General features: G+C 41.3%; 1 protein-coding gene across 1 annotated transcript; it reads left to right on the top strand.

Moving 5' to 3' along the window:
• Positions 1 to 183: 183 nt before the first annotated feature.
• Positions 184 to 19,641, top strand: LOC124271412 (NADH dehydrogenase [ubiquinone] 1 beta subcomplex subunit 5, mitochondrial-like). The gene is made up of 6 exons (XM_046706562.1): positions 184 to 321; positions 7,762 to 7,847; positions 8,366 to 8,432; positions 10,200 to 10,261; positions 17,269 to 17,375; positions 19,154 to 19,641. Exons 1-6 carry the CDS (start codon positions 210 to 212, stop codon positions 19,293 to 19,295), a joined length of 576 nt encoding a protein of 191 aa, XP_046562518.1. The 5' UTR covers positions 184 to 209; the 3' UTR covers positions 19,296 to 19,641.
• The last annotated feature ends 3,226 nt before the right edge of the window (positions 19,642 to 22,867 follow it).

The raw sequence follows: 22,867 nt of genomic DNA, 5'->3' as shown, positions 1-22,867 counted from the left end.
ATGTACAAGAAACATTTATTTTTAATTTTATTTTCTTAAAATTCGAAACGATCATGTTTTTGTTCCATATTTTTATCTACGACAACAACAATCCGTATCTTGGAGATAATCATAAAATACTATTTATCCTTTGCTAAAAATAACATTGTTTTGATGGAACATCATGTGAAAATATTCGGTGCGCACCTGTCGTGCCCTTCACGTTCAAGATGGTGGTCTTGAGTGTCCTTAGGCCCTCTATGCAGGGGGGCCGTTCGCTATTTTTGAGGGCCTGTACTCGGGCACAACTACTTGCAAACACATCCAAGACACCAACTACAGGTACAGCTGCAATGATATTGGAATAAGCAAGGGAAATGCGAAATTATTCATATCAATTCAGACGCAGGGCATCGTTTGAGTTCCAATATTCAATAAATGCATATATTGTTTCGACTTATTTACTAACATAAACTGTAGGACGAGCTCAGACTTTGCCGGTTATCTTTCCCAGTAAACCTTGATCTTGCTCAGAAATCATTTCTTCCGCATAAATTAATGTCATTGCCAACAGTTCTTCAATTTGGCCAAATCTTTGGTAGAAGTTCCAGAATTGCATATATTTTAGTCAGTAACTTTGGCAGCGTTTTGGTTCTGGTTAAAGCATGACTTGTCCAGCTTTTAAGCGAATATAACGGTCACTTTAAGTTAGCACCACCAAGTTGTGGTGGCGCGTGGTCCTGTGCTCAAAGCTCAGGTCACAAATCGGTGAAGTTAAGCAGCGTCGAGCTCGGAGAGTCCTTGGATGGGTGACCGTGTTTGGCAGCTTGACTCCTGAGAGTTTCTAGGACTTGAGTCCTGCCCCACAACGAAGCACATGTGACACATGTGGTCTCACCTTAGGCAAGTGAGTTTGTTCAAAATTGTCTCTGTTCACCCAGCAGGAAAATGGGTACCCGGTGGAAAAAAGTCATATGACTATAACCTTCTAGCGCCTAACAGGCAGCTTGGGTTATCGGGGTAATAATGTGCTGTGCCTTGATTGTTAGCATCAGCTATGAGCATACCTAGTGTGGAGTTTGGCTATATAAATGGACACATTATTATTATTATTATATCAGGTTTGTTAGCTGGAATTCTTCTGAGGCTGTATATGGGCCTATTCCACAGAAGTTTGAAAGCATCATTTTCCATGACGCCCTGGACATGTTCAGAATTCGTACCATGGATGGACCTCGAGTCAAAAGCCACAGGCATGTCGGAGGCGGTAGTAAAAGCAACGAGCCATGCCATCATGTCGTTTAAGATATGCTGTTTGTGCCAAGGAAAGGCATCCACTGACAAGGTGTTGGACAGTCTCTGTAAATTCATTGCAAAGTCGACATTTCATGTTAATATTCTCTTTAAGAATCACATTTAGGCGATTCACAGTGGGAAGTGACTGGTCCTGAGCAGCAAAAGGAAGCCCTCAGTTTCACATTTAAGACCAGCCGACTTCATCCAGGCGAAGAAGTCGGGTGGGATTGCTATTCTGTTCAACACACTGCATGTACACGGTGCGATGCAATGGCTTCTCAGAAAGCTTCTCCACAAAATCCAATCGACTCTGGGCAGACTTGGTAAAGGACTTCACCTGGTTTACTCCCATCGGCTGTACCATCCAGCAGTACATTGCCATCAGCAAAGTCAACCTCAAATCTCAGATTCTGTCCAACAACCTTGGCACGCTTTAAAATAACTGTGGAATTCCTTGCTTTCATCATGAGTCTTCACATGCATCACCAGAGGATCATCCGATAAATAAATATGTGCAAAGTACACAATAAAATTCTGTCATGAAGAGCCTCCACATTAATCAAACCCCGACCTCCAGAATTGATTGGCATGTATAAACGGTTAAGAGAGGAACGATGGTGGTGGGCTCTGTTATCAGACATGATCCTTCTGGTCAGATGGTCAAGACTCTGGATGTCTTGTTTTTTGTCCAGTCAACTACTCCAAAGGAATAGGAGAGGACTGGCACAGCAAAAGTATTGGTGGCTTTGACCTTGTTTTCGAGCATTTAGCTCTGAGCTCCAGATTTTCTTTAAACGGTAGAGATTTATACTCAGCCCGAAGTTTTTCTTGAATCTGGGCATTCTGGAGCTTGTCTCGAACTTGCATTCAAGATAGGTGTAGGCCTGATCTTCCACAAGATGCTCAATAACTCCTCCCCTTGTAACCTGACCGATCCATCATTAGTTACCTTGCCACGTTTCAAATGAAGAGTATTACATTTGTCGAGTCCAAATGTCATGCCAATATCATTAGAAAAGGACTCGACAAGGAGAACCTGCTCTTTCAATTGGAATCTCCTTTGGCAAGGAGTTCGATGTCATCCATGTAAAAGGAGATGAGTAAGAGGTGTTCGGGATCTGTGCTGAGGAGGTCGGGATGGTAACCCTCCTCTTTATTGAGCAGAAAGCTCAAAGGATTTAGAGAAAGACAAAAAAGCAAAGGACTAAAGGAATCCCCTGAAATATTCCCCTTCTGATTGGAATAGATTCCGAGAAGTCTGAACCTGCCCTTTGTGAGTACATCTCAAGTTGAGTCGACCAGCAACTCATCAAAGACTTGAGTAAATCAAGTAGTCGCCAGGGAGGTCAATACAATGAAAGAGACTTCAGAATCCATTCGTGAGGGACAGAATTATGCTTTTTGTAGTCAATCCAGCACATGGAGAGGTTAAGCGGTGATAAGTTTTAGCCTCTTCCAAAATCATTTTCTGTACAAGAAGTTGATCCTTGCACCCCCAACATCCCTTTCTTGCTCCCCTTCTGCTCTCTGTAAATGATATCATTGGAAGAGCAGTAAGATGACACGAGGTTTGTCAAACACCCTGTGAATATTTTTGTATTGTGTATTCAAACATGTGATAGAGGCGGAAGTTTTGGGATCAGTCAAGTCTCCTTTCTTGGGGAGAAGTATTGTGCGACCTTTGCAGAACCATGGAGGAACATCACCTGTGTCCACGAGTATTGTAACAGTGTAGTAACGGTGTTTGGACACAGGGGGAACAGTTTCAATACGGTTTCGAATGCCATCAGGCCCTGGAGCTGTATTAGATTTGGACTTTTTATAACACTTTTCAGGCAATCTGGTGAGATGTAACAGACAAAACGACCTAGTTACCTTCTCATGCATTGCATGGTCATAATCACGGACCCATGGTGCCTCAAGGTTACAGTTGCGGGTACAGACCACAACTGTTTCCAGAACCTTTCATTGGCATCCATGGGGAGGCCGCTTGTCATGTTCACCATCACCTTTTGTTTTCAGTTGCCTATAGAAGTGTTTTTCATTGGTTCTAAAAGTTTATTTTGTTTGATGAATTTATTTTCTTTTCCCATTTTTTCTTTCTTTCAGTCCAAACCTTTATTTTTGCCTTTAAGGAATCGACAATTTGGAGAAGTACCTTTTCTTTTGTTGTCTTGTATTGTAATTTTAATTTTCTCCAAATTGACTTTTGCCCGTTTTGACATTGGACTCCCTGATGATCTTAACTTCAGGCACAGTTCTATCCAGGAAATGTATTTTCTAGTTTCCGTTAGTTTTACTTGAAACCGGTTTTTTCTTTGGTGTTTTGTTCTTAGTGTTAGATGTTTTTCTTTGGAAACTGTGTGAATTTCCTCCAAGGTTCGGCGGCAGCATAGACACAACAATTAACTTCATGTAATGAACAGTCCGATGAAAGTTTCATAGAAATAATATCATTTAATAAATTGATTTCATTTTGGGAAAAGATTCATTTGTTTGTTTAATTGGCCTCGATTTTCTAAAGGTATGCCAGATATTTCATCATAAATAGAATGAAAACAAAATATACACAGGGTTTTCGGAAAGGTCTGCAACTGAAGAAGAGGGAAGAGTGAGAGGTCTGAAATTCCCAAGGGCCAATTAGCTCTTTGTCGGGAAGAGTTCCCATCAGCAAGAGGAAAAAGAGGTTGACACGGACGTCCATTAGAAGTTTCGGTCCGCTGCCCTTGAGCATTCTGTTCATGCAAAGGTTCCTTGGCGGGCACCAGTTGTGGGTTGAACTGGCTCACGGGGCAAAGAGATTTTTCAGCAGCGAATTGATCTCAAGATTTTGCTCCGTCAGGTAAGCATACATGGGCATGGCATTGTCCCAATGCAGCTTAGCGACTTGCCATTTATTCGTGGATTATCAGGCCATCCTGTCGCTTCGCACACTCTAGTAGTGTGGATTTTAGATGGTTTGACCAAGATATTCTTGGCGGGTTCTGTGCCTTCCCCTGGGGCAAGTCCCATCTCCAGTAAGGTTGGTTTGACTACCGGAGGAAGGCTGACTGGGCTCGCGGAAGTGAAAGACTATACTCTTCTTGGCTGTTAGTAACCCAGTGAAAAACCAGCTTCGGGCGGTCAGCCCTAACTGGGTGATGTACGTTTGGTTCAGGGAATATAATTCCCCTATCTAGGCCCACCACGGAGAGGCGTACATCATCAGGCCCTTATTATTATTATTATTATTATTATTATTAACAAGGGTCATTATATTCAAGTTAAGGCTAGAATGCACTTTACCGGACGCAGCCCTCGCTGCTCCCTTTCCGATCCTTAGGGTTAGAATTTAGGGAACCCCAGCAGTGCTAATTAATCTGAAAAAGTGCGCCCGGTAAAGTGCAGTACTCCCCATGTTAACAAGGGTCATAAGAGTTGCTTAGTGTTTAAAGCGTTCGTATCATCAAAGTTTATTATGTGACTGTGAGAAACAATTTCTTGCATTCCCCAGCCAGATAGTGCTGAATATTGCTGGAAGCGATGTGAAAGCCACCTCAAAACAGTGAACAAAGTTTCACTGTTAATGAAATTTGGCAAGAGTGCAGTTTACAACAAGTAGTTGGCAATGGCTCACTACAGCATTACTATGGCCCACTCTTAAAGAACCAATAAACTTTGTTTTTTGTTACTCTTTTAACCATTACATATGAAAGATTTGTGGTTAGTCTTATGCGGAACACCAAATTTATTCTTTAAAAACTTGTGGTTAATTAATACCGAGCGATTAAAAGTGGCCAAAAAGTCGCCTGCTTCCCTCTCGCCCGCCAACGAAACCACAGACAGGTTACGTAACTCTGTCACCAGAGCACTGCAGTGATGTCATATGAGGAACGATTTTCAGTTAGTTGTATAGAAAGTGTGTAGCACGCTCATCATTTTGATGATTTTCGACATCAACAACATCATGCCGAATCGCTTTGTGGTCAATTGCTCCTAGGGGTCGGGCGATGGTGTCACCATGCAGAAATTTCCACAGGACCCTGCAGTTCGATTGCTAAATGGGTTATGTTTGTGAGCGGTTTTAGCATTGTGGAAGCCTGAAACGATATCTTACTTGTGTTCAGATCGCTTCACGAGGAAGTTAAAGAATCAAAACTACTTACTAGTTGTAGTAAAATATGTGTATGATTGATGACCATAAAGATTTTCCATGACACAACTTGTAACATAACGATTTCTTCCTCGGAAGTGAGGTTGTGGTCGAAGTAACAATAATATTGTAAGTAGTATTATATTGACACCCACCTTGCTGCCAGGAGAGAAATTGTTATGTTATACGCTATGTCATGCAAAATCCTATTGGCCATCAATAAAATACATATTTTACTACCAGTAGAAAGTAGTTTTGATTTTGTAACTCGGTGAAAACAAACCTAAATAGCATTTATCCTCAGACTGGCGGATGTTCCCGACAGGGCCGCCATTTTGAAAATCGTAAAGTCTGTTAGAATTAATGAGATTATAGTTTGTTTTCATCAAGTTAGAATAGTTAAATATGTATTGGAATCATAACCAAAAGGATTTTGCATGACACAACTTGTAACATAGCGATTTTTCCACGAGGAGGCGAGGTAGGGGTCAGAAGTCACAATACTCTGCGATAAATTTCTTGCTACATTCCCATGGTTAATGTCCACTCACCAGTATGTAGATGCTAGTCAGTAATGCGTCTTTATATTTGGTCTTATAATCCTATTAGTTTATTATCAACTTGTATGCATTTTGAAACTAAATAAAAGCAGGCGATCTGCTGATACTTATAGTGAATTTATAACAGAACTGTAATATCTAGACATTTTATAGTTTGCCAATGTGAATCATAATTCGCACACACACACCCTAGTGTATGTTGTCTGTCTCATTACACTTCACGGGCGAAAACAATGATTCTGTTGAATGCTACGACAAATGAATAAAACAAAATGCAAATATTAAAATTAAAACAGATTAAAGTTATAGGAACAATATCAGGCCATTACCTTGTTAGAGGAATGTATCCATCAATATCCACAAAACTGTTCCAAATGATGTGTCTTTTAACAGTTTAATATCTGAAAAAAGTGATAAATCTTTTCAGGTATTGGTGTATAGTCTCATTGGTCACCCAAGATAGCACACCTGGCAACTAATTGCATAATGTCCGCCTTTCTTTAAAACAGTAATTTAGTTAGCCAATAATGGGCAATCAATCAATGTATTGCGGTTAATCCTTTGAAAGAAGGACGTTGTTTTTACGCAGAACACCGACCACGACAGAGTGTATTCAGTATAGATTAGTAAATCTACATACATAAACACTACCTTTTGACAATTCCGCTGTGTAAGATAAAGTAATTAATCAATCAGCGTGTTATCGGTTAATCCTTTGATCGATGTTTATAATGTTGAATATTTACTCCAGACACAAGAAATGCCAAATGGGAACCTTTGTCGGGTAATCTAAGTGTGTTACCACTAATTATACCTGTTATAAATTCATTAACTGACCATCAAGTGAATGATGACAAATAACATGTGTAGGTTTATACCACCTAACACGGGTTACAACAAGGGAGTATTAATTGCTGTATTGCATGTGAAAACTTATGGGCCGACACTGTTTTGAGAATACAAACAGATTTTTTACATGACATGATTAAATATCGAGGTAAAAAAACACAGAAATGGGATCAATTTGGATCAGTCATTATACAAATAGGGCCCCTAACGACACCAATCGATTTTGACAGAATCGTCTATGAAAACAAGTTGTAACTTCGAAACTAGGCAAAGCAGGAGACAAAATTAAATGACAGTAGATTGTGAGAACATATAGCTTGCATTTTCCACAACAATTGTCACGATTTCAGGTTTATACAAGCCTGTAAACAAGATAATTTACCCCTAAAATGTAGATGAATTCTGCATCGGCCCTCAAAGCTATTCCTCATATGACGTCACAGAGACGCGCCGCTCTGATTGGTTGAAATTTCGTTCGCGGGTGAGAATTGTGCACTGTTGTCAAAAAGGTCGATTTAAGTCAATTAAAGGTCGAATGAGTAGTTTTAATGACGGGGTTTCATTTATAACGATGCCAGTTAGTGATATATGTATTTGTACCCCGTAGGGTATATGTGATCTTTAACATTCCCCCCCTCCCCCTCCCCCCATGGTCTGAGGAGCTGACAAGCCTTTGCTATCAAACTCACTTATTCTATCCTTAGGGAGCACACCTTTCCTATCAACCCACCTTTCCAATCCATAGGAAGATGACACACCTTTACTATCAAAGTTCAAACACAAATTATTTATCCTTAAGGCTAAGGTTAGAGGACAGGTTAGATATTAAGCTGTTAAGCTGTAAACATAACATGAACTGAAGAATCCACAGGGTGTATGATCAGTGATACTGTTCATGCATTCATTTAAGCAAGATATCGTGACAATATGTGCTTTATTCTTTAGTTGTAGTCCGGCAGATGGGAGACCATAAGAAGACCTTGGAAGTTGTACCTTCCCGCTTTGAGTGGGAGCGATGGAAGGATGACATGGTTCGTAGATCTTAGTTTTCTTAAGTTTAATTGTTGTTGTTGTTTTAAGTTAAACGTTTGTGAGTTAAAATTCTTTCAGCAGCTGCTGAAAGAAGGATCAGATATAAAATAAAATTACCTCTTGCCTTCAAATCCATTCATTTTCTTGGGTATTGACTGATTGTCATCCCAAGATATTTTTAAGTTTTGGTAATCATTGTAATGGTATTGAAATATGTCTTATCTAAATTTGCTTAAGTCATAAAAATTTCTAAATTGAATTTTTCCCTGACGAAATACCTCACTCAAAAAGGGGCATAAAGTTTAGGAAACTATTTTACTGGGAAACATTTGCCTCTTGCACATTATAATGTCTTAGGATGCAAGGCCTTGTTTTACAAAGCGATCATGAGACTATGATTGTCGTAAGTCAATGTAAGAACATGGGAGTTAATGACAGTCGTAGCGTTGTGTCAACTTTGTGAAATGGCATCCAAAGTACCCCTCATGGCTAATTCTCCAAGTTCTCTGACTTTCAGCATTTCTTCATTGTTATTGGCATGGTACCAATGTTGGCGCTGATCTTCTATGCCAATGTCTTCATAGGTGAGTTCATGTATCCAACGAACTTTGAGAAATAAGAACAGCAACAATCTTGGTAATCTATTTGTATGATGCTTTTTTCATGCTGAATATCATGCTCAAAGCACATTATTACACAAGTCAGCGGATTTAGATCATTGTGCAATAGGACCCGTGAAGGTCCGGGTTAGAATGAACCTTCAGTAACCCATGCTTGTCGTAAGAGGCAACTAACGGGATCGGGTGGTCAGGCTCACTGGCTTGGTTGACACATGTCATCGGTTCCCAATTGCACAGATCGATGCTCATGCTGTTGATCACTGGATTGTCTGGTCCAGACTCGATTATTTACAGACCGCCGCCATATAGCTGGAACATTGCTGAATGCGGCGTACAACTAAACTCACTCACTCAGTCATTGTGCAATAGTTTCATTTTGCCTCTGGCAAGTATATGATTTGATACTAGAAGTTTTACTACCACATTTCTAATTCTCTTTCACTTCTGATAATAGGTCACATAAGGAGGGGTGTCCATAAAAGGAGGGCAGTCTAGTGCCCTGATCCACAGAGAGCTTCGCTCATAATGTTACGTTCATAATGTTACGACCTATCTTAACTCTATACTACATCATTGGCTTACGAATGATGTAGCGCTACAAATGCTTTGTGAATAGGCTCCCAGGACTCCACACTTCAGTATGCAAAAAGTACACCATCGGTAGATAATTGGGCTTTCTCTATGAAAGTTTGTGGTCAAGTATGTAACTATTGAAACGTCTAGTGATGTGATGCCCAGGATATGGAGAGTCTTCCGTTTCAAATGTTCATCCTAGTGAACAAGAATTTGACTGAATCCGTTGTACAGCCTGTAACTGTTCTGAATACCCAGCTTGTCGTATGAGGCAACTAATGGGATTGGGTGGTCAGGCTCAATGACTTGGTTGACACATATAGTATCATTAGTGACCCATAGCATCATGGCCTGAAATCTTTGTTATAAAACAGTAGCGAGAACTAAGATGTGTTTTTAATGAGACTGGGTTCTTCCAAGTCACAAACTCACTCTAATTGTTGTTCATTTCATGTTTTTGTTTCAACCAGGGAAGATGCGAGTTAGAAATCTTCCATTCCAGTTAGAAATCTTCTTCAGCAACCCATGCTTGTCATAAAATCGGGTGGTCAGGCTTGCTGCCTCGGTTGATACGTCATTGCAGATTTATTGTGTAGATTGATGCTCATGCTGTTGATCACTGGATTGTTTGATCAGGTCTCGAATATTTACAGACCACCACCATATAACTGGAATATTGCTGAGTGCAGTGTTAATCAACAAACAAAAACAACAAAATCCAAACCAAAAATACTATGGTTGCAATTGATTTCTATCCTGATCCGATTTGGATCACAGTCATGGAACCCGTGAAGATCTGGGTTAGAACTGATATTCAGTAACCCATGCTTGTCATAAGAGGCAACTAACAGGATCGGGTGGTCAGGCTCGCTGACTTGGTTGACACATGTCATCATATCCTAATTGCGTAGATCGATGCTCATGCTATTGATCACTGGATTGTCTGGTCCAGACTCGATTATTTACAGACCGCCACCATATATCTGGAATATTGCTGAGTGGGGTGTAAAACTAAATTCACTCACAGTCATGGAATTGTTTGCATCAATGACAACTTGGTGCAGAAATGTAACTATCTTGTAGGAAATCTATTTTTGTACAGGACTTACAAAGTTACAAACAACAAACAATCAATCAATGTTTTTGTTTCTATTACAGGGCCAGCTGAGCTCTCCGACGTCCCTGAAGACTATGAACCCAAACACTGGGAATACCATAAGGTAGGGATGGAATCAAACATGATACTGATGTATCAATAAAGTTGTATCTTGATACAAATACTAGGGATGTCACAATACATAAGTTTCATGAATCGATATGTATCACGATACCCATGTCACAATTCAATACATATCACGATACCTATTTTCGCAGCATTATGGCATGAATTTAGTTACATTTTGAACATTAATATTTCATATTTTATAATTGTCCATGAAAAGATCAACATTTTTTTATTCTCAGGGATTAAAAAGTTCTAATTTCCCATCTTTGTGCATGAAAAATTATCATTTATAACTCTCATAACATCAAATTGCAAAATGTAACGATACATAAACATATTTAAACCGATACTTTCAAAACTAAATATCGATACAGTTTTGAATGTATCGATAGTTGTATCGTCTTAGAAAAAGTATCGATGCATCCCTAACAAATACACAGTGTCATTTAGAAAGTCGTCAAATGTAACATGTTTTATTTTAGATTATACTTTCTCAGTAAAAGTACAGATCCTAGTACTTTGATTTTAAGTACTACACTCTGAGTATAAACTTTTACCATCTGGCCACCATTATCAGCTTCCAAAACAAAAATCAAGTAGGGCTTTAAAATCTTTTATTCCATCAAGTATAGAGTTTATAATAATTAGGCAGAATGTTTCTTGTCTTTTAACAAGGTATTGCTTATTTATCTATTTATGTATCTATTGATATTAAAACTCTTATACATGTGAGCTCTGTGACGATGTACAGTAAATTCGTGTGAAGGGTAAAGAACTTATTTTTGCAGACCCAGCGTTGATTGTGCCCTAGCTACACAACAATATGTACTTCCAGCTATAGCTGTAATCTTTATCAGCTTTTAATTGAAATTCAAATTAATATATAATTTTTTCTCCGTACTTAGGCGTACTATCAACTATCCAGGTGACTTCCAAGTCATGGGTAACTGGCTGAGTCCCTCATGAGCTGTCTACTGTTTTAGGCGACTTACTACCATCAAGTGACCTGCGAGATGTCCTCGAGAGGGATGGGCGGATGTTGTCCATAACCGCCGAAGACATTGGCTTCTACATCGGAAAACCCCTCAACGCAGAGCGTAGAAGACGCATGCATCCTACGCAGAATGAAGCCTCATCCTGATGCCAGTGAGAGGGCTTCATGATAAGCCACTGCTGATCATCCCAGAGATACAGCAGGCAGTCCGAGAAGGCGACAGAGGAGGCGATCTCCGGACCATATAAGCTATCAACGCAGAGAGGGCAGCTCTACAATCATCGCCCAGAGCGATGTATAGGCGCCATCCTCTACCCAGAGAAGGCTACACACCCCTTAGATGGCGACAACTCTGCGGGGCGTCTGCGCGAGACTACAAGGACTTTCTCTGCCGAGATTGTTCCGTTGATTTTTACAGGGACTCTCCGATGATCAACCGATCATCTTACCAGAGGTTCATCACAAGTAACGACCAGTCAGCTCACGGTGACTTCAGCGCAGATCTCCGCGGTACCGAGGTATCTACGATGACAACAGATGAGCGTCCTGTGGGCCCGCGCCGCTATCAGCGCAGAAAGGGCAGCGCTACCACCACCGCAGACCTTCAAACCGGGGGGACCTTATGCAGGAGATGAACAGCGTTACGGCCTGGAGAAGAAATCACAGCCCACAATGAGGTACCGAGCCTTTGCGAAGGTTCCAACGCAGACATCGTCTCTGAGGGACCTTCCATCAACGTGACATCTGGCAGCAGATCTACGCTACAGGCCAACCTTCGCGAAGGTCGACTCAACCATCCCCTGCGGCGGACACGGACGATCAGCATTCGCGAAGGAGGAATCGCCATCCCCGGATACAGAAGCGTTCGCGAAGGACCAGTCGCCATCCCCCAGATGTGGAATCAGCGTTCGCGAAGGCATTCGCGAAGGAGAATTCTTCCATCCCTGGATACAGAGTCGGACCACCAGCGTTCGCGAAGGACCAGTCGCCATCCCCTAGATGCGGAATCAACGTTCGCGAAGGCATTCGCGAAGGAGAATTCTTCCATCCCCGGATACAGAATTGGACGACCAGCGTTCACGAAGGCGTTCGCGAAGGACCAGTCACCACTCCCCAAGTGCGGACGCAGATGAGCCTTCGCGAAGGACCAGTCACCACTCCCCAAGTGCGGACACAGATGAGCCTTCGCGAACGACGTCAGCTACAGTATACAAGACATCTTCGTCCTATAGATCGTCGAGGGATTCACCAGGACCTTCGCGAAACCACAGGTCACCCTACAGGCACAGTTCGTCGGACTATTCACCACGTCGATCTCCTCGCCGATTTCCACGCAGATCCCCACACAGGTCTCCGCGCAGGTCTCCATGAAGGTCTTCACGCAGGTCGTCACACAGGTCTCCAGCGAAGCAGAGACATCGCAGTACTTCGTCTCTCAACTGTACGTCGCATGCCGTCTACAAGCCTGCGCGAACGCATTCGCGCAGGCCATCTACAACTCAGAAACGCCGCAGTACTTACATTCTCAACAGAACGCTATATGTCATCACCGAGCCTGCGCGAAGGCATTTGCACAGGCTATCCACAAGGCAGAGACATTGCAGTACTTAACTTCTTAACAGAACGCTACTTTTAGTCTACAAGCTGCGCGAAGGACGGCGCTATCTTCAGAGACTGTCAACAGATAAAGAGCCTAATAAAGGATCTTCACACCGACTACCTACATCAAGGGCATCAACAACGCTTCGCAGATCATCACGGGAATCACCATTTCGTGATATATTGCCAGGTAGGCAATTCGGGACTACGAGACGATTATCTACATGCAAGGCGCCATACAGTCACACCAAGCGACCACCACGCAGATCACTACGCAGATCGTCAAGGTTATTCAACTAGGACACGAAGTAGTGTCATCCTAGAAGGGCAAAATTTTCATCGGTACACAGACTGAAGATAGATAATACAGAGAGGTACTCTTGTCAGAATTCATCACTAGCTCGGATCTTCAGACGGAATCCAGGACGGGATTCACATAGATTGATATATCTACATTAGAAGATTCATGGCCTTACAGAGATCTTCACCTTCGTACAGATCTGCAGACATTCTCAATGACGGGATTCAACAGCAGCCTTGCTACAGCCAGATAAATACGTAGTCGTCAACGATTCCCTGAGAAATAAATTTACAACAAGTTCAGCATTAATTCTACAATTACGACGCTTCATTGATGTATGCAGTCTACAAGCTGACAACGTGAAAGTTCAATTGAGCCTATGTATAAGGACGACGGCATTATCTTCAAGACTGAAGTAGACAGCCTACCCAGCATCGATATTACGCGGCGAAATATTTCGCGCGTTTACCATTTAACCCTCAACACACGTGGTCACTCGTGTAACTTCGGAAAGCTACGGACAAGACCGACGATTGATCAGATATCAACGACGGCACTAGATTCTACAAGGATCTTTTTCCTGCTACACCGGTGACATCACAGCGCGGCTAGTTCGAAGTGGCGAAATCGGTTGGTTTTTCGCACGTCAGCACAAGACATGCAAAGAGAATTACAACTACGCCCACTACTGGTCTTCATGAATGTACAACCGGACGATCCGGACAGATTATAACCCAAATCTATATATGGTGAACTCCATGCAAGGAGGTTTGCAGACGCACCTAATTAGCGGAGTCGCAGTACAAGATGCATCTCTATGGGGACGCATCGCTTCTAGAGTGGGAGCACACCTTGAAATGGAGGCTGGAAATGAAAGCAGCAATAAACACCATACTCCACCGGATCAGCTTTTTTATAAAATGCTCATCTAACGGTCCACACAGTCACCTCCACAGTGACGGTCTACATCCACAGAACGATCAACAAAGTTGGCGAACCTTCTGGACCTCTGCTTTCAGTTGATCAGCATAACAGTCAACCTGACTATCCACAGCAGAGTATGCCACATTCCAAGAACCAAGAATGTGTTAGCAGATACACTATCCTGTCCAACGCAGCCATTCTCAACAGACTGAATGCTACATTCAGAGATCTTCAACCAGATCCACGGACAGGGGCAACGGACGTGCGAAGCATCTCCTGCCTAGGACTAAACACTTACGTGTTTCTCCACCAGCTCTAATACCTAGGGTATTACAGAAATCAGTCAGGCGAGAGACCCACAACTATTTGGGCACGCTTTTGACCAGCTTAGAATATGAATTCCTATTCTCATACAAGACCTAGGACTGCCTCTACTGCAACTACCAGAGTTAATGCGAATCTACTAGTACATCCTCACACAAAGCAGGCGCCACGGCAACCCGGAGGTGTTCGGCTACACGTGTGGACGGTATCAGGCATGCTTGAACAAGAGAGGATATTTCGCCAGAGCAGCGAAAGCAGTCACACTAGCTTTACGCAAGTCTTCACGCAACTTGTCTGACGACAAGTAGTGACGCTTTGAGACAAAAGATACGTTTCGAGGATTGGCTTCACAGCCATGAAAGTGACACATCCTCAAGTGGCGGACTACCTTTGTCACCTAGACAAAGGAAGCGGTTAAAAGGGTCAACACTCTCAACATACTTGGGGCATTGAGATCAGTTATCGTCATGAGGACGAGTGCAACTGACAAAAGTACCAGAGTTACTGGCCTTACTATGCCCTTTTAATTGGAGGACCAACATCAGAGATTTAAAGTTCGTATGGGACCTCAAGCGTTGTTCTCGACATCTCACTAGTGACATCTACTTAACCATTACAGAGAACATCATTAGAGTTCTGATTAGAAGCGCTGTTCCTGATAACCTTAGTAACAGCAGCAAGGATGTCGGAAATACATGCTCTGGATTTGAGAGAACACAATTTGATACAAATCAAATATCGTGCATATGAGACTGAGATGGGACTTCATAGTAAAGAATCAACTGTCAGGTCATCCAGACAGACAGTTCCCGTCTAACGCTATCATCAGCCCTAGGACCACAGGATACATAGGTCTTATCCTTGTGCCCAGTAACGAGCATGGAAAGTCTACCTACAACGATCCAGGTCCATGAGACGGAAATTCAAGTGTCTTTTCGGTCTTGATATCAACAGCGGCACAGACGAAGGTCTTCTGCACTAAGATATCAAGCTGGATCAGTACTGTCATCCTACGGGCCTACAAAGCAGCAGGACTGGATCCTCCAAGAGCCTCCAACCCACATGAAGTGAGAGCTCTGACTTAGCTCTCTATACTTGGGAATCGGCTCTATCAGGGACGATAATGGAGGGCTGCTTCTGGAAATGGGACATGGTGTTTGCCAACCACCACTTGAGGGACATCGCCACTGAGGGCGGCTCTTACATTCACCATTTCGCCCACTTATTGTAACACAACAATTGACAGTCCCACTACATGGCTGAGGCGAAGTCTCAGCCCTTTTATCGCATGACTTACTAAGTTATACTCAGCGGAGTTCTGCTTAAGTCACAATGCACGTCTAACAACTAGCATAAGTGATATGACCCAGTACTTGTAAGGATACTTGTACCGAATGGGTCGCTTCTCCACTTGGTGCTTGCATCAAGAGATAGAGTCATAAAATCCACATAAAATGTTAACAGAAGAAAGGACCAAAAGTTAACTATTGTGGTCCCCCATTTAAAGGCAGCTGGAAGGTCAGGAATTAAGCAACAGCAGCAGAGTTTACCAGTAAATACAGTGCCATTACGAAGTTCCCGTGAGGGGTATATAATGACGTAAAATTCACTAAAGAAATCCTAAAGTGCTTTTCCCACCACCTTTTTCCGTCGGATTCTACAAGCAAAAGAGCATGAGTCAGGATAAGGAAAATATGTAATTTTCTGAATAAAATTGATATTTTATACTTATCCTGACTCATGAGGTAAGCCCACCCAGCCTCCCCACTAGACACTTTGGATTTCCCTACAAATTCAAGTGTCGGGCTTATAATCAGGAGAGAGTGAGGCATGTGGGCACGGTGGCGCCACAGTTTCCCGCCTAAAACGGCTGGAGAGATAACTCTTGGTAGGAGTGATTTTACGTCTATTCTTTATTGAAGAGAGCTTCAATAGGAGATACAAGTGTTCCACTATGTTCGCAAGAAGAAGAAGACAAGCAAAAGAGCATGAGTCAGGATAAGTATAAAATATCAATTTTATTCAGAAAATTACATTTTTGTCTTGTCTTGTCTTGTCTTGTCTTGGGTTGAGTCCCATCCGGAATTCGAACCCACACTCTCAAGAGTCCGGCACCTAATTGCCAGCACACAAAGTCAGCCACCGCAGTTCCACAAATATGGAACACAGTCAGCTGGTAGTCCAGACCACTGGCTTTGTGCACCCCTGTGATAAGTGTAAATTGGCATGGCTCCCATGGCTGAAAGCTATGAATATATACAATGTCATTTAGAAAGTGGTCAAGTGTACCACATGTTGTATTTGTGATACACAGACTCAAACCATGATGGCTGAGTGGGTTAGAAGGCTTAGATTGTGTGCTGGCGATTAGATAAGTGAATCTGAGAGTGTGGGTTCGAATCTGTGATACACAGACTCAAACCATGATGGCTGAGTGGGTTAGAAGGCTTAGATTGTGTGCTGGCGATTAGATAAGTGAATCTGAGAGTGTGGGTTCGAATCCTGGAAACCCAGACTCAACCCAACAAAAGTATAGATTCTGTACTTTTACTGAGAAAGTGTAATCCCAAATATAACATATTACATTTGACCACTTTCTAAATGGCACTGTGTATTCATAGCTATCGGAAGGACAGTAGTTGAAGCGTTCGCTCGTCACGCCGAAGACCTGGGTTCTATTCCCCACATGGGCACAATGTATGAAGCCCATTTCTGGTGTCCCGTCGTAATATTGCTGGAATATTGCTAAAAGCAGCGTAAAACTAAACTCACTCACTCACTCGTAGCTATCGGCCATAGGTGCTGTAACTTTCATTCTTTAACATTGTGATGTAAATAGTCATGAAATATCTGCTTTCAGAGTCCTATAGTACGTTTCTTGGCTAAGCACGTCTACGAATCACCAGAGCAGAGATACGAGAGAACGCTTCATGTTTTACATGATCAGAATGAGAAAAGAAAATTCAAGTGAGATTTTTATTTGTATGTTTGAAACCAAAGAAGTATAAATGTGTTTTGATAGGTGGGACACATGTGGTACCATGGTTTTTATCTGTTTACTAGTAGATGCATAAGCCATCAGGGCTCCATATAATTTTTCAACATCAGGAGTACGTACTCCTTACTTTTTCAATATAGGAGTACTGGAAAAGTAAGAACATTTAGAGTACTGAATGGAAATTAATGGCGTATCAATAATCTTGTGTTTCGTTTCATATATGCACCACAAAATTGCTACTCTTGTGTAAACAGGTCAATAAACAATAAAACAATACAATCAGATAAAGATGTCTGTAAATGATTCTAAGATCATACACCATTGCTGTGGTGCGTATCTGCTAAGTTTTCTAAATTATTTCCAACAGTATCGTGCATATTTTTTATCCGTACATACACCGATACGGCCCTTATCTGGAGCCCTGATCTACTAATTATGGATTTGAATCCAACCTTATAACCATGGTCCCCATTCCACAAAGCGATTGCAGTGCTACGGTCATCGTAAATCTATGATAAAGTATTGTAGTTGCAATCACCTTAGCACTATGATCCCTTTGTGGAACGGGCGGTGGGGTAACCTAAAGGTTAAAGCATTTGCTCGTCACGTCGAAGACCTGGGTTCAAAACCCCACATGGGTACAATGTGTGAAGCCCATTTCTGGTGTACCCAGCTGTGATATTTCTGGAATATTGCTAAAAGCAGTGTAAAACTATACTCACTCACTCACCCTGTGTGGAACATGGCCCTGATCTGCCAGTTACAAATGTGGATTTCACCTAAGTGAACGTAGTGTACAACACTTAAGTCTGCTTCCTATTGGTCTTCAATGTCGTTCAGGACCCGTGAAGATCCGGGGTAGAATAAGTCTTCAGCAACCCATGTGCTTGCCATAAAAGGCGACTATGCTTGTCGTAAGAGGCGACTAACGGGATCGGGTGGTCAGGCTCGCTGACACATGTCATCGGTTCCCAATTGCGCAGGTCGATGCTCATGCTGTTGATCACTGGACTGTCTGGTCCAGACTCGATAATTTACAGACCGCCACCATATAGCTGGGATATTGCTGAGTGCAGCGTAAAACTAAACTCATTCACTCACTCAATGTCATTCAGTATTTTACCCATGAAGGTCCGGGTTAGAATTGATCTTCTGTAACCCATGCTTGTCGTAAGAGGCGACTAACAGGATTTGGTGGTCAGGCTCGCTGACGTGGTTGACCGTTGATCATTGGATTGTCTGGTCCAGACTCGATTATTTACAGACTGCTGCCAAATAGCTGGAATATTGCTGAGTGCGCGCATAAAACTAAACTCACTCACTCGTTCAGTATTTCTTTTACTGAGATATTGACAAGTGGGTGACACAATGGTTCAAGCTTTTGCATGTCTATTGAAGGCCCGGGTTCGATTTCCCCATTATGGGCACAATGTGTGAAGCCAATTTCTTGTGTCCCTAGCTGTAATGTCGGTGGAATATTGTTAGACGCTGACTTGGTTGACATGTCATCGTATCCCAGTTGTGTAGATTGATGCTCATGCAGTTGATCACTGGAATGTCTGGCCCAGACTCGATTATTTACAGACGGCCGCCATATAGCTGGAGTATTGCTGAGTGCAGCGTTAAACAACAAACCAACCAAGTGGTCAAGACGACATTATTTTACAGGCCATCAAGATAATGCTGAGTCAGCATAATCTTAAAATGCATCGAGTATCCAACTGTACTAATAAGACTGTTATTTCAGGCTTCTTGACCAGAAAGTTAAGGATCTCATGAGCTCCCGCCAGGACTACAAGGGCTGGTACTATGTACCCATGGATAAATCCCGTATCGACCGTGCCAAGGAGGCAGCAGAATATGACCGCAAACTACAAGGAACCAGATAACTCACGTGATGCTAGACAATTACACTTAAGCCATGGCACCTCTTCTTATTGTCACTGTCAGGTTATTGCTGAGGATTCCTTGTTCCTTGGCAGTTTGATAAACCCAATGGTGGTTTAACAGCTGGTCAAGTCTCATAGAATTTAAACATTTAGACGCATATGAATGGGAAGTGTCTTCTACTTATCTGATCGATACATATTTTTCAAAACCAATTGGTCCATGGCTGAATTGTTTGTGTGTAGTTCCACCATTACAGAGGAGGAATCATTTTGTGTGAAAGTGGTAGATGTTGCTTCCTTTAAGGAAGTGGCATTCTGTATATATATTAAACATTTAACAAAGAAATTGTTTTGTTTTTGAGCACCTAATTCTGATTCATCCCTGTATGTTAAATACATAAATGTCATCAGAACTAACACTTAGCTATCCATAATACTGCCTTGTTTAAATATGTGAGGAAAGTGGTTGATGAAAAGATGGTGGAGATGACATCGCTTGCTAAGAAGTTTTGAGGGTGTTTAGTCAAGGGTATAGTCCATTTGGCTAGCAGACCAGTGAATTGCAGGTGTACGCGGAGCACGTGCACAAGTGCCGACAAAGTTATTGAATCATTTACCTGTGCCGTATGTCTCCATCCTTTCTTGCACACCTGGCTGTTCCTCTCTTGGCACTCCTCCCTCGTAACAAAATCACAGAGTTGGTCCGATTTTGAGCCAAACGGTAAAGTGGTAAACACATGAGACTTCTATCACTTCAGGCTTTTCTCCTATTTAAAGCTAAATGTGTTAACCCCAACTCACTGAAAATTAAAGGGTGGGTGTTGGGTGTGTTTTATAACTTCCTATGGAGTTATCCTCAAAGTGGGTCTGCACAGTAGACCTTTGTTCATGGTGTTCATTGTGTTATACATGCATCAATATAGCTATAGTCTGTTTGGCTCAAAAGCGGACCAATGAATTGCAATCTAACTCGAAAACTAATAAACAGAAAATACTCAATGAAACGCTGATCATAATCAAAACATCATACCCACTATGAGGTTTTTGCAGAATTTTTGTCCTAAAAATAAAAAAGTTTTTTTAACAATCTATCATTAAAATATTGACAAAGTCCACTATTTGTTACGAGGGAGGAGTGCAGAGAAAGGGACAGCCAGGTGTTCGAGAACGGATGGAGACGGCACAGCACAGGTTGATGAATCAATAACTTTGTCTGTGAACGTGCTTCTCGAACACCTGGCTGTCCCTTTCTCTGCACTCCTCCTTCGTAACAAACAATGAACTGTCTCAATATTTTTAATGTGTCAGAATTTGTCTTCAGCAACCCCTGCTTGTCCTATGAAACAACAGCCTTGAACTGTGAAAAATGAATACTTTATTTCAACCACATAATTGAGTGTGTATATAATACAGAGAGAGACATACATCAGTGTCGGTTTATGGTTTCAGGATTTTATATACAGGTAAAACAAATGCAGCTCAAAACAACTTAAAGACCACCTAATTCTTTGTGGCTATTCTGTCATTGTATAACAGATTAACTTTCGTAACATGAAAGAACGACATGGTCCTTAACCTTTTTTGAGTAGCATAGTAGGTCACTCAACAGCAGTGGTATAATCAATAATGTACATATAACACGAAACTGAACTTTATATATCAGAAAAATCTGCATTGGAATAAGGCAAACATACATGAAGGATGAAAATTTGAAATAAATTTCACCAGATACTGAATCAAAAGTTTTTGCCAATTTAGTTGTTAATTTCCAGAAATAAACTACAAACAGCTGGAGGAATGTTGAGCAGAAGCATATTCATGATTTTATATCAATTTTTTAATATTTAATTTGGGACATAATGGCTTTGAAAACATTTTCAGAATTGTTTTGCATATTTACAACCTTGTAAATATGTACAGCAACTACCAAGGCAATCAAGTGATACTTGTCAGCTAGATACAGAATACACACGGCAGAAGTACTGAGATGGTAGCAGATGATTTTACACAGACACAGAATATACAGAACCATAGTTAATTGGTCATAGCATGGTAGATTAACTATGTAGTGTTAAGAAAGAATCAGATAAATATTTCAAGTAATCATGAGAACAGTTATTCATCACCACAAGACACCAATATAAAAATACATTAAACTAACACGAACTTAATGATATCCTTGTACATAAATGTCTAAACAAAATTAAAGAGGCTTACTGCGAGAGAACTGTTATATCATTTACTCATTGTTGTAAATAGATGTTATATCTTGTCATGTTCAAGATTCAAAGTCCTAGAAAGCAGACCTGTCTTACTGTCTGAAATAATTAGATCCTCTTCATCTTTAAAACCAAAGAAATCTACACCCAAATGTGATCACTTCCTTGGGGAGTTTTTCTTTCCAAATCTTTAGCAGCAAAATCTTGATGTCATGTCGCTGTTCTCAATGCTACTTCTGATCAAATGCATGAGTTGCTAGAAATATATAAACATCCACAATGAAATGCACATATTCTCAAATAGATGAATGAATGAAGTACACAAGCATGGGAAGAATATCAGTTGGCTTTGTTTTAGAAAGATGGAAAGCTTCAGATAGATCTACAAAAACAGATCTACTGTTCAACAGTTGCCAAGGACCACACCTTTGATTTAAAGTGACCATATTTTGGTGCCTAGCAAAATTTGAGTACTATACCTTCATGACATACTACTAGTACCCTAGAATCTCTAAGGCCATAATAAATATACTACTCAAAAGACAATAAGGGCCATACTTGATCTGTCATTGATTAGTAATATGAAATGAGCAGGTGGTTTCTTAATTTCTTATGTGTAGTATACAGTAGTTTAATATCTGCCTGCTTCACTACCCCTAAATATTGTTCTAGAGTACAGGGCCTAGATTTTCGAAGCTCTCTTAGCGCTAAGATCGTCGTAAGTTAATGTTAATGTATCACACTTACGACTATCTTAGTGCTAAGAGAGCTTTGAAAATCTAGGCCCAGATACAGAAAATACAGACATACCTTTAATAGCAGTCCCTTCCCCTTTCAGAAAAGGTTGATATATGTTTTCAGGACACAAAAACTAAATCTGCTGGTATTTAGAATTTGAATTTTCGAAGCTTGATTCTGATTGGCTGAGCTGAAATGTCACTGGACATGACCTGCAATATCCTCAGACCTTCATGAAGAGCACTATCATATGTGAGTAAAAGATGTTTTTAGACTGTACTTGCACATTGGATAAAGCACTATTCTGCATCTACATCTTGATAAGCTGTTCCCAGACAAAACCATATATCGGTCACTAAACTCAATCCACAAGAACAGTCACACTTTGATTTGATTTGTTTCTTCAGTGACATGTTCTGACTAAGCAACTTTTACACCAATGTGAGCAATATGACAGCATCACAGAGCAAAACAAGAATAATGGTTCTATGTTCATACTAACACAGGAAAATTGTTCTATATCAAATAAAGCTAAATTCTAACTTAACTGACACTGGTGACACCTTGTATACAGGCACATTCCAGCAATATCACGACGGGGTATACCAGAAATGG

The sequence above is a fragment of the Haliotis rubra genome, unplaced genomic scaffold, assembly GCF_003918875.1.
Source record: "Haliotis rubra isolate DU_JTF1 unplaced genomic scaffold, ASM391887v1 Scf16, whole genome shotgun sequence".
Classification (NCBI taxonomy): Eukaryota; Metazoa; Mollusca; class Gastropoda; order Lepetellida; family Haliotidae; genus Haliotis; species Haliotis rubra.
This window is presented reverse-complemented; position numbering and strand designations above follow the sequence as displayed.

Coding starts and splice junctions, on each gene's coding strand:
- LOC124271412 (XM_046706562.1), top strand. CDS start 210: ATGGTGGTCTTGAGTGTCCTTAGGCCCTCTATGCAGGGGGGCCGTTCG. Junction 322..7,761: donor ATCCAAGACACCAACTACAG/GTACAGCTGCAA, acceptor TTTATTCTTTAG/TTGTAGTCCGGCAGATGGGA. Junction 17,376..19,153: donor AATGAGAAAAGAAAATTCAA/GTGAGATTTTTA, acceptor CTGTTATTTCAG/GCTTCTTGACCAGAAAGTTA.